This window comes from Tachyglossus aculeatus, chromosome 8, assembly GCF_015852505.1.
Source record: "Tachyglossus aculeatus isolate mTacAcu1 chromosome 8, mTacAcu1.pri, whole genome shotgun sequence".
NCBI lineage: Eukaryota > Metazoa > Chordata > Mammalia > Monotremata > Tachyglossidae > Tachyglossus > Tachyglossus aculeatus.
Genome location: NC_052073.1, coordinates 12,296,978 through 12,311,875, shown reverse-complemented (window position 1 = coordinate 12,311,875; position 14,898 = coordinate 12,296,978). Strand labels below are relative to the sequence as shown.

At 37.1% G+C, this 14,898-nt stretch overlaps 1 protein-coding gene across 3 annotated transcripts in view; it reads left to right on the top strand.

Annotated features, from left to right (window-relative positions):
- Positions 1-14,514, top strand: part of ZNF217 (zinc finger protein 217) — a 39,764-nt gene extending 25,250 nt beyond the window's left edge. For all 3 annotated transcript variants that reach the window (XM_038750100.1, XM_038750101.1, XM_038750099.1), the window contains 5 exons: positions 608-2,393; positions 5,959-6,084; positions 7,291-8,856; positions 11,028-11,159; positions 12,321-14,514. In XM_038750100.1, coding sequence (XP_038606028.1) covers positions 971-2,393; positions 5,959-6,084; positions 7,291-8,856; positions 11,028-11,137 — 3,225 coding nt within the window. In that variant the 5' untranslated portion in view covers positions 608-970 and the 3' untranslated portion in view covers positions 11,138-11,159; positions 12,321-14,514. The remainder of the gene's footprint in view (positions 1-607; positions 2,394-5,958; positions 6,085-7,290; positions 8,857-11,027; positions 11,160-12,320) is intronic.
- The last annotated feature ends 384 nt before the right edge of the window (positions 14,515-14,898 follow it).

The window sequence follows — 14,898 nt, the reverse complement described above, 5'->3', positions numbered from 1 at the left end:
GTTTGAACAACTCTAATGCTATTGATCAAAATTCTATGATCCAGAAATAAACTTTGCTTCTGAATTCCTAGAATATCTATTTGTCTTGTTTTTAGCTGAAAAATCTTATTTTAAGAGAAGTATGCTTTGGGGATTACTGTAGGCTCTTAACTCGGAATGCTGGGTTTTTCTTTATTTTCTCAAAAGAGATAGTATCCTATGAGTAATTATCTTTTTAAGAGTCTTTTAAAGTGCATCTATGCAACCTTCCTTCTTAAAACTTTAACTTGGAACGGTCAGCGAGCATCTTCTAAATGCTTAATTCTGATTTGAATAAACATCTTTAGATTCAATAAAATGTATGCAAATGACAGGAAATGGATGCAAAGGGAAGAGTTAAGATTATAAGATCATTCTTGTTTATGAATGGGAAGAATATAGATAGCCTAAATGAAATATTTGCCAATACCGTAGATGAGATCAAGCGCTTAGTACAGTGCTCTGCACATAGTAAGTGCTCAATAAATACGATTGATGATGATAGTTTTTGCACTTCCACCTTTTGAAGCTTTGCTTTTTATACTTCTTAATATTTCTGATTTGGACTTCTTTTTTTTTTTTTTTCCAGTTGAAGATCTTGTCTCAGCATTCCTTTGGCTTCATCTTGCTCAACTGAATAATTTAGTGTAAATTAGCTGGGGAAAATAGAACTTCTTAATTTGATTGGATTTGAAGTACTAGACAAAATATTGAGGATCTTAATGCCTAACCACTTTCACCAGTGATCGTCCTATAGCTTTGGAATATATAGGACTACGGATCCACAACATACCTCTTCTAGACAGTTATGGAAAACTTTTGCTGTGGTCTCGAAGACTAGTGTATCGGAGGAATTCACACAAGAAGTCCTACAAGTGCCCTTATTGTGACTGCAGAAATTTCCAAAGAAATTGGCATTTCTTCTTATTACCACAACAAACCGGCAGAAAACATGCCAACACAACCTCTCTTAGCTTACATGGATGGACCAGATGGAATAGCCAGTACAGTTGGTACACGGATGGAAATCAGTGATGCATCCATGTCAATAAAAGGGACCAATACAATCTCTTACAAAAACATTCAAGAAAAGTTTTTAATGGAAGCCGAAGAATGCATGCCTTTGGATTGCATGTTTTGTGATCAGACTTTTAAACATCCAGAAGACCTTAGTAAGCATGTCTTAACCCAACACAGACCCACTCTTTGCGAACCAGCAGTATTGCGGGTTGAAGCAGAGTACCTTAGCCCTCTCGATAAAAGTCAAGTGCGAACAGAGTCTGCTTTGCAGGAAAATAATGGCAAGGAAAATGAATTCAGCTGTGAAGTTTGCGGGCAAACATTTGGTGGAGCTTTTGATGTCGAGATCCACATGAAAAAACATAAGGACTCATTTACTTATTGGTGTAGCGTTTGTGGAAGAAGATTTAAAGAACCGTGGTTCCTTAAAAATCATATGAGAACACACACCGGTAAGCCTGGGTCTAGGAACAAACTCCAGCAAGGCTCTGAGAGCCCAGTAACCATAAATGAAGTTGTTCAAGAGCATGCAGCTGAAAATATAACATCTCCCTACAAAATCTGCATGGTTTGTGGTTTCTTATTTCCGAATAAAGAAAGTCTAATTGAACACAGCAAAGTGCACACCAAAGAATCCATTTCCAGTGGTGGTGAGACTCAAGTTGTTGGTGCCAACGAAGGAAGATTTTCATCTCCAAGGGAAGAATTCCTGCAATTTTTAAACTTAAGGCCAAATTTGAGTCCGGAAAATGTTGGGAAATCGGGGAAATCTGCAAAATGGATTGCTGAACTAGACCCGTTCAATACATATCAAGCCTGGCAGTTGGCTACCAAAGGCAAAGTTGCTGTTGGCCGTGGAGAAATTAAAGAACCAGGGCAAGAAGGAAGTACGGACAATGATGATTCTTGTTCCGATAAAGAAGAGCTTGGAGAAATTTGGAATACTAGTAAAACCAGCCACACTGAAAGTACCGGAAAGTCCAAAACAAATAAAAGCAATTGTTCGGGAATTGCTAGCCTCTCCCAAGACAAAGAGAAGCTCAAACATACCAGTGGGGAAGTGCCTTCCATGGATGTGGAATCTAAACTCTCCCAGAACAAAGAGAAGCCAACACATTGTTCAGAGTGTGGCAAAGCCTTCAGAACGTACCATCAGTTGGTTCTACATTCAAGAGTGCATAAAAGAGATAGAAGAGCGGATGCTGAATCCCCCACGACTTCTATTGAAGGAAGGCAGCAGAGAACGTGTTCTCCAGACATGAGTACTGCTCTAGATGAAAACGGAGCGATGGACAGAGTGGAAGGCGGTTCTGAAGATGGCTCAGAAGACGGGATTCCGGAAACACTTCATTTAGGTGAGTTATGATCCTTAATGCTTCCATCTCCTGTACCACAAGATTTTTTTTAATTCTTTGAAGAGAATGGTAAAAGTGAATAATTGCCTTAGAACGGTTAAAAACAATGAATTAGTAATTAGCAGTAATAAGTCCATCTCAAGTTTTGCTTGTTAGATCATTTACTTATATTTAGCGCTTTGAACAGTGCTTGGCACATAGTAAGTGCTTAAATGCCATCATCATTATTAGTATTATTATTATTCTAAATCTAAGCCAAATGCGGTAGTCTTCATGCTTATTTTTAAATTTCCTGGTAATTGGTACGTGGGGCCAAGAAAGGGCTGCAGTTTACGTTATTTTAGTATGAATAAATTCCGCTTCATTATGAACCAAGTCGCTGCAATGTTGAAAGGCCCTTAGAGCTAAAGTCAAATGTTTCAAATTGAAATTGTTTTCTAGTAAATATCTGCATTGCTCTTCTTTGCCATAGAATGGAGGATACTCATTCTTAGCAAGAAAGGGGCCAGTTGGAAACTAGAGCCACATGAGCAGCGGGCTTCCTGCCAAGCCCCAGTTGCTTTCTCTGTGTGTCACCCAGTCCCGTGTCTGGCTGTGTGTGACCCTCCCCAGCCCTGTCTCATTCTTTCTTCCCAGGGTGCTGAAAATGAAGTGTTGGCACTGCTCTTTTTTGTTTTTTAATGCTATTTAAGCACTTTGCTTTGTGCCAAGGCACTGTAATAAGCGCTGGAGTAGATACAAGCTAAATCAGGTTGGACACAGTCCATGTCCTATGTGGGGTTTACAGTCTTAATCTCCATTTTACGGATGAGGTAATTGAGGTGCAGTTATAAAAGTTATGCATTATACCAGTGTGCAGTAGTAGGGGGGAAGTTGTTTGATAATTGTCAAAAAGGCATAGCATAATTAAATTCGTAATGTCAGCAATCATTCCTTTAAGAATCAGGTGGGAAACAGCTAGGCCTTGTGATTCCTATGTTGTAGTTTGGGGGCCCCATGTGGGACAGGGACTCTGTCCAACCTGATTATCTTGTATCTACCCCAGTATGATGTTCAGTGCTTGGTACATAATAATAATAATAATAATAATAATAATAATGGTATTTGTTAAGCACTTACTATGTGCCAAGCACTGTTAGTAAGGACATAATACATACCATAATAATGGTATTTATTGAGAGCTTACTGTGTGCAGGGCACTGTATTAAGCACTTGGGAGAGTTAGTGGACGTGTTTCATGCCCACAAGGACCCTACAGTCTACAGGGGAGACAGACCTTAAAATAAACTGGATATGTATGTAAGTGCTCTGGGGCTGAGGGTGGGGTAAATACCAAGGGCTAAGCAGCGTGGCTCAGTGGAAAGAGTCAGAGGTCATGGGTTCAAATCCTGGCTCTGCCAATTGTCAGCTGTGTGACTTTGGGTAAGTCACCTAACTTCTCTGGGCCTCAGTTACCTCATCTGGAAAATTGGGGTTAAGACTGTGAGCCCCCCTGCGGGACAACCTGATCACCTTGTAACCTCCCCAGCGCTTAGAACAGTGCTTTGCACATAGTAAGTGTGTAATAAATGCCATCATTAGTATTAGAAAACTGTCAAGATAGTTGATTTCTTAATATTGACAAATTCCACAATTTAAAATTAATACTTGTAGTTCAGTGCTTATTGTGTGCTCCAAGAACTGATCTAAGTGCTGGGATAGGTACAGGATAACAACCATGTTGAACACCAGCCCCATCCCACATGGGGCTCCCAATCTAAGTAGGAGGAAGAACAGGTATTGATTCCCCATTTTACAGATGAGGAAACTAAGGCATAAAAGTGAAGTGACTTCTACAGGGTCACTCAGCAGGCATATGGCAGATGTGGGATTGAGAACCTAGGTCCTCTGCCTCCCAAGAATGAGCTTTTTCCACTAGGCATGCTGCTTTAATCTTTTAAAATTCTTTAAAACATTATATAAAATGTAGTTAAATGGATAACATACCGAAGTAGTTCTGTCTCTTTTACTGACTTGTATAAACCCACTGTGCCTCAGCATCTCAGTTTATAAAATGGGATGTAAATGTGTCTCCAGTTCATCTGGGCCAGTGAGGATGTTAAAGAACTTTGAGTCCTTTGGAAGAACTCATGAGAGAGCACAGAAATCCTTGGTACGGTAGTAATGGTATTAAAATAGTCATCTAGTCATCATGTTTTTTATGCCAAATTCAAGTAATTTTCAGTGCTTATTTTATAAATGAAGGTCACTTACATAACCCTAGGAAGTTACACAATGTACAGGATACAGTATCCTGACAAAGTCCTAGGAATGGGAAATTGCAACAGTTTGTAGTTTTCTAACAGGCAGTTGCCATTTTCTTACCTATTATCCATGCTGCTTAATTTTCAAGAAAATCCTTTGAGAAGGGCTACAGACTTAGAATACTGCTCAATCCTGAGTGTTAATATAGGACACCTCATACCTTATCTCTAGCTTTCAAATGGAGAAACTTGCCCAAGGGGGAAGTGAGACTCAAGAGAGTAGGATGTTTAACTTGTCTTGTGATGAGTCAGTGATGAATCTGGGAGCTATAACTAGGTTTACTGACTGCCTCTTAATGTTGTTGGTGCACATATTTAACCTGCTAAATAATGCAAGTAATGATTTTCTGAGTCAAAATTAAAGACCTAAAATGCTTCAATTGTACTCCACCCAGTATTGGAGAGAGAATTTATTTGAATAAAGGAGGATCGTGACATTTTAAAAGATGCACTGTGTATGGACTCTACAGAATGCAGTATGCATAGAAATAGGACACAGAAATTCCCTAATGACTATTATTTCTTAGACTCAATTGCAGTAATACCACTGACCTAGCTAAACACATTCATACGCTAACCTTTCTATTTTTAGTTACAGTTTAAAAATCTGAATTGTCCAATGTGGTTAGGGTATTTTCAAAAATTTGTTTTGTCATAGATGTTTTGTGCAAAGTATTCTTCGTACTTATTCTAAACACTAAGCTGTAATTGTTACTACCCTCTAGTGGTAACTAGTTAGCTGATTTTAAAATAAGAAACGATGAAAATTGACGTGGATTTCCAAATTATTCCAAAGAAGCTGTTCTCCTTTTAGCTAGTGCCTTCTCCATCAATCAGTTTTCCAGAATTCTCTTTTTATTTCAAATACTGCTACTAAGGAGTAAAGCTATTTGAATCTGTTAATGATATGGCTTTTGCTTAGTCCCAAGAGGAAAGGGACCATGTGTTTATATTGCTTATACATTGTGACTATAACTTGTATATTGCAAAGAATGTCGTTATTGTTTGGGAAATAAAATGTCAGTGTAGTTTGGGGACAAATTAGTAGGCTGGTTAAAGACTATATTACTGGTAACAATGTGAAACTTAGTTCACAAAAGTTTTTTGATTCAGTGCTTTCTCAGCAAAACGTCTCTAAGGCCCTAAAGCAGTTAGTGGAACTAGACAAAGTTTGCATGGCATGAGTAATTTTTATTAATGATTTAAGTCACTAAATTATATTTACCTAAATTTATTTTCTTAATATGATTATTTTATTTAAGATAAAAATGAAGAATCCGTGGAACGAGGAAAAATTAAGAGTCTTGCATCCTCCAGAGAGTGCAGCTATTGCGGAAAATATTTCCGTTCAAATTATTACCTCAATATTCATCTCAGAACTCATACAGGTAAATAAATGTCTGGTTTTCTTTTAAAAATGTTCAGTCTTACCTAAAAATGAAGGAAACTCTTACTCAGTTTGGATATCATCCCAAGACTAGATGTTGGGGCATTTTGAAACAAACACGTACTATATTAATCCTTTGCACCTTTGAGACTTTTAAAACATTTTGAAACTATTAGCATGTAATGTTTTTACTATTTTGACTGTCAGTACTTGGCACTGAACTAATTATATAAGTCCCCTCTATGGTTTCAGTCATGATTATTGAACCTCCATCTTTAATATCTCTAACTTCTCTACACTTTCATATCAGGGACTTGACAGATTATCTGTTTACAGGCAGTTCTAAAGACTTACGTTTTGACTTAAAATGCACTTTTCAGGAACCAGTTATTATGAATCAATGACTTTTCTCATAGGAACAGTTGTTCTGAATGGGGGATTGGTTCCTGAACCCAATTCAGATAACCCTATCTTTATGAAAATTTCCCAGAATTTTATTTATAGATGAGTAATATATTCTAGGTGAGTAATATAGCTACATGAGTACTATATATATAGTATAGTAGTATTTTATATATATATAGTATAGTAGTATATAGTTCTATTTACTCATTTATTGAGTCAGAAAGGTTCCACGGTAGAATACCTGTCTCTATTGGAAGTAAATTGAACATTGACCCTCCCCACCTCTCCCCGCCCACCCCCTTCCCCAACTTTCCCCTCATTTTACCCTATACATCGTGGGTTTTAAACATTGTTTCTCCATTTCCCTGTGACTCCTGTGCATGTTCCCTCTTTCCCTTCCTTCCCCCAACATCTGATGAACCACCGTTCTGCCATTAAGGAAGGTAGTGTTGGAAGTCAAAACCTATGAATGGTAAAACTGAGAAGGCTTATCTGAAATTTACTGTCTTTATCAGCTAGTAATTCATATTTATTAAAGAAAACTCCCTATATACCCAAGTTTCCTCCCTCCGAACTTTGTTTCAGGAAAAACGTTGCTTGGAAACTTCCTTCTGGCCTAGTTAACTCCCCAGATCTTGATAAAGCATCGTAAGTTAGAGCCTTCATTTTAAAATGTCTCACTGGAAGGACAGTTATTTTTTGGAATTAACACTTTTGTTACTTGATCTCTCAAAGTGTTCTCGCCCTGCTAGGTTTATGTTGTCGAAGTGTACGAACTTAATCTTTCAAACATTTATTTCAGGTGAAAAACCATACAAATGTGAATTTTGTGATTATGCAGCAGCCCAGAAAACATCTTTGAGATATCATTTAGAGAGACATCACAAAGACAAGCAGGTGGATATCACAGCTGAAGTAAAGAATGAAGGTAAAAACTCATTACTATGTCGGGAGACTGAAGATGCCCTAGTGACGATTAATGGTGCTCAAACCAAAAATTTGAAAAGGCTTTTTGATGGTACCAAAGATGCTAAAGGCTGCCCTCCTGCAAAGCAACAAAAAGAGATGCCTTCTGCCTTTCAAAATCGTCTGGGCAGTGACATCCTGTCGTCCTTGAAGGGTTCTCAGGATTCCAGCAAAAATGCAGTGGTTGAGAGCTCTGCTAAAAACAATGCAAATTCAGCGGCTCCGCATCAGGAAAAATTAAAGAAGAAAATCGTAGCAGAATCTCAAGCAAAAAATGCCGAGATAGGTGTTAGTCTTAACTCAAGAGGAGACATCGCCTGCGAGATTGACATGGATGTAGAAGAGGTGAAAGAGATTGCACTAAACTGTAAACGCAAACCCAATATGGACTTTCAAGAAAAGCCTTTAAACTTGTCTACTGGGACCACTCAAGAATTTGTGGCAGTTTCTGTTGCTAGAGGTTTATTAGCAACTAGCACCTGCCCGTTTTGTACTTATAGAACAGTTTACCCAGAAGTCCTCATGATGCACCAGAGACTGATGCATAAATATAACCCTGACATTCATAAAAATTGTTGCAGAAATAAGACTTCTGCTGAAACCAGGCGTACTGGATGCCCCCCAGCTTTACTTGGAAAAGATGTTCCTCCCTTGGCTATGAATCCCGTTAAACCCAAGGCATCCCTACCCACACAACCAAAATCTCTGCAGCTAGAAAAAGTTAAGCACTGCCCACCTCTGCAGAGCAAAGTCCCACTTTCTTCAGGAATGGACTCCAGCACTTTAGCCCCAAATAACCTGAAGTCTCACAGGTCACAGCAAAATATTGGAGCTCAAGTGGGCACCTGTCGACAGCAGCCACCTGAAATTCATTCTAAACCAAGTGTTTCTCCGGTACCAGATAGAGTAAAAAGAGCTGAAGCTAAATCGAAGTCTCTGAACATATCAGCCTTACAACTTGGAGGAGCCCACAGTAATATCAACGGCTCCATTGAGTATCCCCTGAAAAGTGAAAGTTTTTGGCCTAACAATCAAGGAAGAGAGTACTTTTGTAATAGGACTGTAGGTAATGTCAGTTCAGAATTTGGAGAACCATCCTCCAAAAGAGTTAAGCCTAATCTATTAACTCTTGACCTCGACTCTACAATGGCGAATTACAGAAGAGGGTATGACATAAATAGATATCGTGTTGCAAGTAGAATTGCAAATCTGTTACCTCAGGAATGTCCATGCACACCTGCCATGTCTGTTCTGCCAACTAAACAAGGACTCCTGAATTCAAATGAAGTTGATTCTCAGAATGTACTGACTATTTTGAAGTCCTATGAGCCATACAGTTCTGGATCACTCTACAGTTCTTGTGGACCAAGTGGAAGTCAAGTATCAAGCTCAACGATAGAAGGTATTATGTTTTAACGTCTGAAATAGTAGTCTCTTTTTCTTAAAATGTATTGTTGACCCTTACTAAGATCAGAGCATGGAACAGTGCTTTGCACATAGTAATCGCTTAATAAATGCCATTATTATTATTATCTAATGGTAAACATCTTAAAACTAGTGCATTTGGGGCTTACAAAGGTGTACTTACCACAAAAATGCCTCTGCGAGTACAAATTCCCCGTAACGTAATCCCCAAAGGGTGGATTGCTCTCCTAATGCCCCAGTGGAGTATCCTGTCCTTCAGAGTCAAGTTTGCTTCTGATTCCTTCTGTTACCTGGTGTGCCCTGAACAGTTATTAGAAAACAAAATAACTCATGCTTCCATAGCTTTAGAAATTAGTGGAAACTTCCTGAGGGGTCTTTTCTCTAGTCACCAATTCTCCTCTTCTTCCCTTCCTCTACTCCCTTTTTAATTTTTTGTAAAGCAGTCATAAAGCCACTGGGAGACATTCAAATGGAGCAAGTTAAAATTTAGTCCATCCTTCCATAAAGCAGGTCTCCATTTTGCATCTTGGATAGATTCCTGTTGAGGAATTAGGGAAAGTTCTTCTGGCACAGTGCATGCCTATCTGAATAGTCTCACGATGTAGTGCCTGAAAAAGCGGCAAAGCCTGCATGCAGCATTGAATAAGGCATAGGTGCTACAGTAACATGCAGTTCTTTAAGAAAGCAGTGGCCGTGTTATAGGAGAACTGACTGTACTTAGGAACTTTAGAATAACTTGAAACCTGTTAAGCGCTTGCAAATAAAGCATGAAATATGATCTTACTGTATTTTTCTGTAACATGTATCCAAATATTTGCCCCTTTTTTTGGTGCTTCAAAAAAATTGAATATGATTTGAGGCATGCCATCAGTATCAGGGGGACACGTTCCAGTTGGCAGATTTGATTAAACCATGATGCCTTCTGCTATTGCTTGTAAAATGTGCCAGTTTCTGTTTTCCTGACTACAAAAACATTCTTTTAACCATTCGGTTTGTGCTATATTCAAGCCTAAGAATATTTTCAGTGGAACACTTTCTAGTATAACCAGATCCCAGTTGATCCAGTAAGAATGTCAAATTGTCTGTCCTTCTCAGGTGATTTTAAAGCGTTGTTAAAGTATTAGCATCTTTGCTTTTTAGCATCTTCCCTCTTCTACTGTTTTAAAAATAGGTTATAAGAGATTTTCCTAGCCGTACTTGTCATCTGACTGGCATCCTGTAATTACTGGAGTATATGTTGACTTAAGTGTTTGACTTTTAAAAAGTGATCCTCAGTAGCTTTGTAAAGAATTATATCGTCATCTTTGTGTTAGTCTCTACCCACATTTCATGCCTCTCTTCATGAAATCAGTCAACGTTGTTTCACATTAATAGCACCTAGTTTGGTACTGGTGGAGACTGAGACTACTGGCTAAATTAGTTTCTTTTGGGGTTGCCTGTAAATTTCCATCAACATAAATCAGTGAATGTTGACTGTTTTTTCTATTTCTTGCCATAGTAGGTAAGGACTAAAATAGCGTACTGGTAAAGTCAGGGAAATCTGCCTTCAAAAGACCATCACCGCCAAATTCTGGTGAAAATTGCACCCCCTCTCCATGTTCTATAACTTTATGGTTATGATAGGCTTCCAATTTCCTATCTACCTTCCTAAATCGTAGAATTAGGATTTCTTTCTCCTTTTCTTTCTTTTTTTGGATTAATAGCTATAATTATGTTAGATTTGAAAGACTTTGTACTGAGCTCCTTAGGGTTATTGTGTAATTGTATTCTACTATGTAATTAGTGTAATGTCTTTGGATTTTTTTTTTTTGCAGTTTTTTATGTGCCCAAGCCAACTACTTGTTTTGCTTTCAAATAGTCCCTCTGTGTATAGATGTTCTTCCGCACATGTCCTCAGACTTTTTTTGAACAGTATTGATGTGCAGATTTTTATGGTGAACAAATGTTTGAACAAACCTTACCTATATATTCTTTTGGTGTGAGTTGTTATTCAATACTGGAGTCTAAAAAATTTATGTTTCAGAGCAACATTAAAAAAACCCTTGTGATGGACTTGTTTTGATTCCAAGCAAACTCTCAAACTTTGACAGACTAGGTTGTATGGTAAAAAATTTTAAATTACTTATCTAAACTCTTCTCTCAAATCAGGAAAAAGGCCTGTGTCTTATCAACACTTATCTAACAATGTGCTACAAAAAAGAAACTATGACAGTCTTATTGGTAATGGACATTATCGGCCAAATGACAAGAAAATTTGATTTACGTGCATCTGGAGAATAGGTAAGCATCTGTCTGCATTTCTCTACATATTGCGTTAAGATCACCATAAAAAATACCAGTAGGCAGAATGAATAAATATTCGACCTAGTGGAATTATCCTCAACATGTAATACAGTTCCAAAATATTTTTTTGAGGATTAACCTTTTCATTCATTCATTCATTCAATCGTATTTATTGAGCGTTTACTGTGTGCAGAGCACTGTACTAAGCGCTTGGGAAGTACAAGTTGGCAATGTATAGAGACAGTCCCTACCCAACAGTGGGCTCACAGTCTAGAAGGCAGATGTGGATGGGGAAAAATAAAATGGGATGGGCCGATAAACTGAAATGAAAACTACTGCATCTATTCCAACTGTAGGAAGGAAATACTGGGGAACTGTATCTAACCTGTATCTGAATTATTCAATAATATTAATATTATTAATTATTTAATTATTGATTAACCTGTATCTGAATTATTTGTTTTACAACTTATATCCCAATCTCAAATAATTTTTTTTAAGGATTTTTTTTTCCCCCTGAGGACAGTGGACAATGGTAGACAATGGACAATGGTAGTTCTTTAGGCATGTTAGGACTAGTGAAACTATAAGCAGAAATAGGGTGGAGGTCAAAGGTCTTACCCTTTGTGTTTCTTGACACTATGCATTCTATTCTACTTGTGTTTTTAGATGCATGTTATACATCTTATCAAAGATATATTGCACAGTTCCCCAGTATTTCCTTCCTACAGTTGGAGTAGATGCAATAATTTTCATTTCAGTTCATTGACCCATCCCATTTTATTTTTCCCCATCCATATCTGCCTTTAGAATGGTAATATTATCTTGGTTCAATCAGCATTATGCTTGTTTTTAAGTCATTCTTGGGATTCTGAAACTTAATACCTGAGGATATAACCCCCATCTACTAGCACTTTGTTATTCTTGGAAATTTCATGTACTATGAACTACTTTAATATTTTGCCTTCTGCTAAATGAGAATGAGTTTAGTGGATATTCCTCCCTTTGAATTTTTCTAGGCTAACCCTTGACCTATATCAATTTGTAATGTGCTTTTGGTGTTTGTGCTTTTTGGGAAGCAGTGAGGTGTAGGACTTTACTGATTCTTTTTGATCCAGCCTGTCATAAAACTCTGTTTTATCTTTACCTTTTTTCTAGGTTTAAGGATATATAGTGTGCATTCCCTGTGGAGTTACCTTCAGATCATCCCTTGAGAAAATGAATGGTGAAAGCTACTGAAATAAGCTGTGATTGTACTGTACATATAAAGAACACTACAGTTTTATAACTTTGGTTGTGTTAAAGAAAATTTGTACCAAATAGCAATAAAAATTGTAGTCTGAAAATGCTAAGAATGTATATCTCTATTTTGACCTTGAATAATATTTTTTTTAGAATTAATTGACCAAATATTAGATAGTTTTTGCATACTTGAGCGCTGCTGGAAAAAAATTGTTTGGAAAAAAAAAAGTATATAATGCTTGCACCTCAGGTAAACTTTGTAAATATCTAAGTTGGAAACTTGCTTGTTAAAATACTGTGGTTTCCCCCCTTTCCGCCCCCCCCCCCCACCCAGTCCGACCCCTCTAAACTCAACATTTTGAGTGTTTCTGATATTATGCCTTTTCAGTTAAATGATATAATTTTATTTTAAATTCCCAATGATATGTATGATATCAAATCCTATGAAATCTGATATTGTTTTTCTTTATAAGAATTGATGTGAACACGGTGGTATTGACTCTACCAGTTTGTGCTGCAAATACTAAAATCAACTGTTTTGAACTCAGTCCTCTGTACTTTAAGTATTTCCGCATGGCAACCGAGAGGTGAATTTCTTATTACCAGCTATTTCGTGATTTGATAATGACCTAGGGACCAAACACATCACTTTCTTAATTTTTTAATTAACAGGGCATGATCTGGCTGGGTTTTTAAGAAAGTGTCTCTACCAGGAGCCGTTTGTTCATGAGCGCTCCGGTATTGGATAGTATTGCACCAAAATATTTTCAGATTACCCCAAATTTTCTATCAGATTTAATCACATTTGTTGAAAAGTTTTATGTCTTTGGACATTTAGCCCAAGCTAGCAAGAAAAAGAGAGTCTGCAAAACAGTAGGAACTTTGGGAGGAATGGAGATAGCTTGCAATTTTTAAATTAAAAATGAATGATTGGTATAGATATTCCTATTCGGCATGTCTGGTACTTAGTTAATTGCCAGTATATTGATTGATTTTGGGAATCAAGTGCTGGGGGATAGGGGGTGAGAATTGTTTTCAGTTGCCCACCTACCTTCTCCACTTTGTTTAGGAACAGCAAATATTTTTCTCCAGGAACATGCAGCTTGGGTTTAAAAAGAGGACAACCACCAGTTTATGGGACATTTTAACCTTGGTTCTCAGTTGCCTCTACCTGCAGCTTACAGTTGATTTTTTTTTTTTAAACTTCAGCACATGGCTATGGTACCCTTTGTACAGTATATTTTATTAATAAACTGTTTAAAAATATTTTGCACTGTTTATTTTCTTGGCCCATCCCTCACCACCTCCATATAGCAAATGTTAAGTGTTCTAAAGTAGCAAAACCTAGAAATAATCCTATTTTCATTATGCAACAGAAGACATTCTTGATGTGTCTTAACTCTGTATTAAAGGGGGACCTAATTGAGATCTGTTAACTGGCATTTTAATGAAGTGCTGTGTATCAGGAAATTGTACACTATTTACTTTTTTTCCTGTTCATAAGCTGAGCCATATGTACATATCTAGATTTTGTTTTCATAGTTTTGCACTTTTATAATCTATTTTTGAAGATGAAATACATTTGGAAGATGGATAAACTGATTTTTTTCCCTATAAGATTTTACAGAATGCATGCCACAGCTATCTTACATTTTAAAGAGATATGTGACAGGGTTTAAAATTTAAAATGGACAAAAAATTACCAAATCTATTTGAAAACAATCATCTCTCCCTTTCTGCTGCAATTTAGTTTTTCAGTTTTTTTCAGACTTGTCCTTTCAAACACATTTCCAAATACCCACGTCATTATTTTTCCCATTTCTTGATTTCACAGCCCTCTATGTCAATGAACGCTTTTGCCCATCAGTATTAGTTATTGGGATACTACTGGTTTTGTAACTTTTTTTGAGATAACAGTGCATATATAGAGGTACAATTTGTTGGATTTTTGTTTATGTATTTATTTCATTCCAGTTTGTTTGATTTATTTTAATTGTTAAACCATAAGATGTCAAGCAGTAGAAATTATCCGTTTAATTTATAATGTATTTCAGTTTAGTCAAGGTATGTTATTATATGTGGATGTAAATATAGATTTGGTGTTTTGCAATCCTGGCTTGTGGTCTTTCTTTGGAATGTTAACCTTTTTTGAACATTCAGTGGTGAGAAAAACAAATGTAGCGATGTTGCTAGCTGGAAGATAGTTAATCTTCAAATTGGCCTGTAATAGAAGACCTACTTATTTTGGAGGGACAGTGTTTTTTTTTTTTGTTTTTTGGGGTTTTTTTTTGCCTCCCAACCTCCAGGCAGTACACATAAAGAACCTGAACTCCATTTGGCAAGGAAAAGGTGCCTCCCCCCAGCTGCTTTTCACAAAATGGTTGCCCCATGTTGCTCACTCTTGGAATTACAACTGTTTTAGTCCCTGAGGGGAGAGAGGAATACATTTTTCTTTAGTTCAAATTCATTGTTAAAATGCACGCTTTCAGAACTA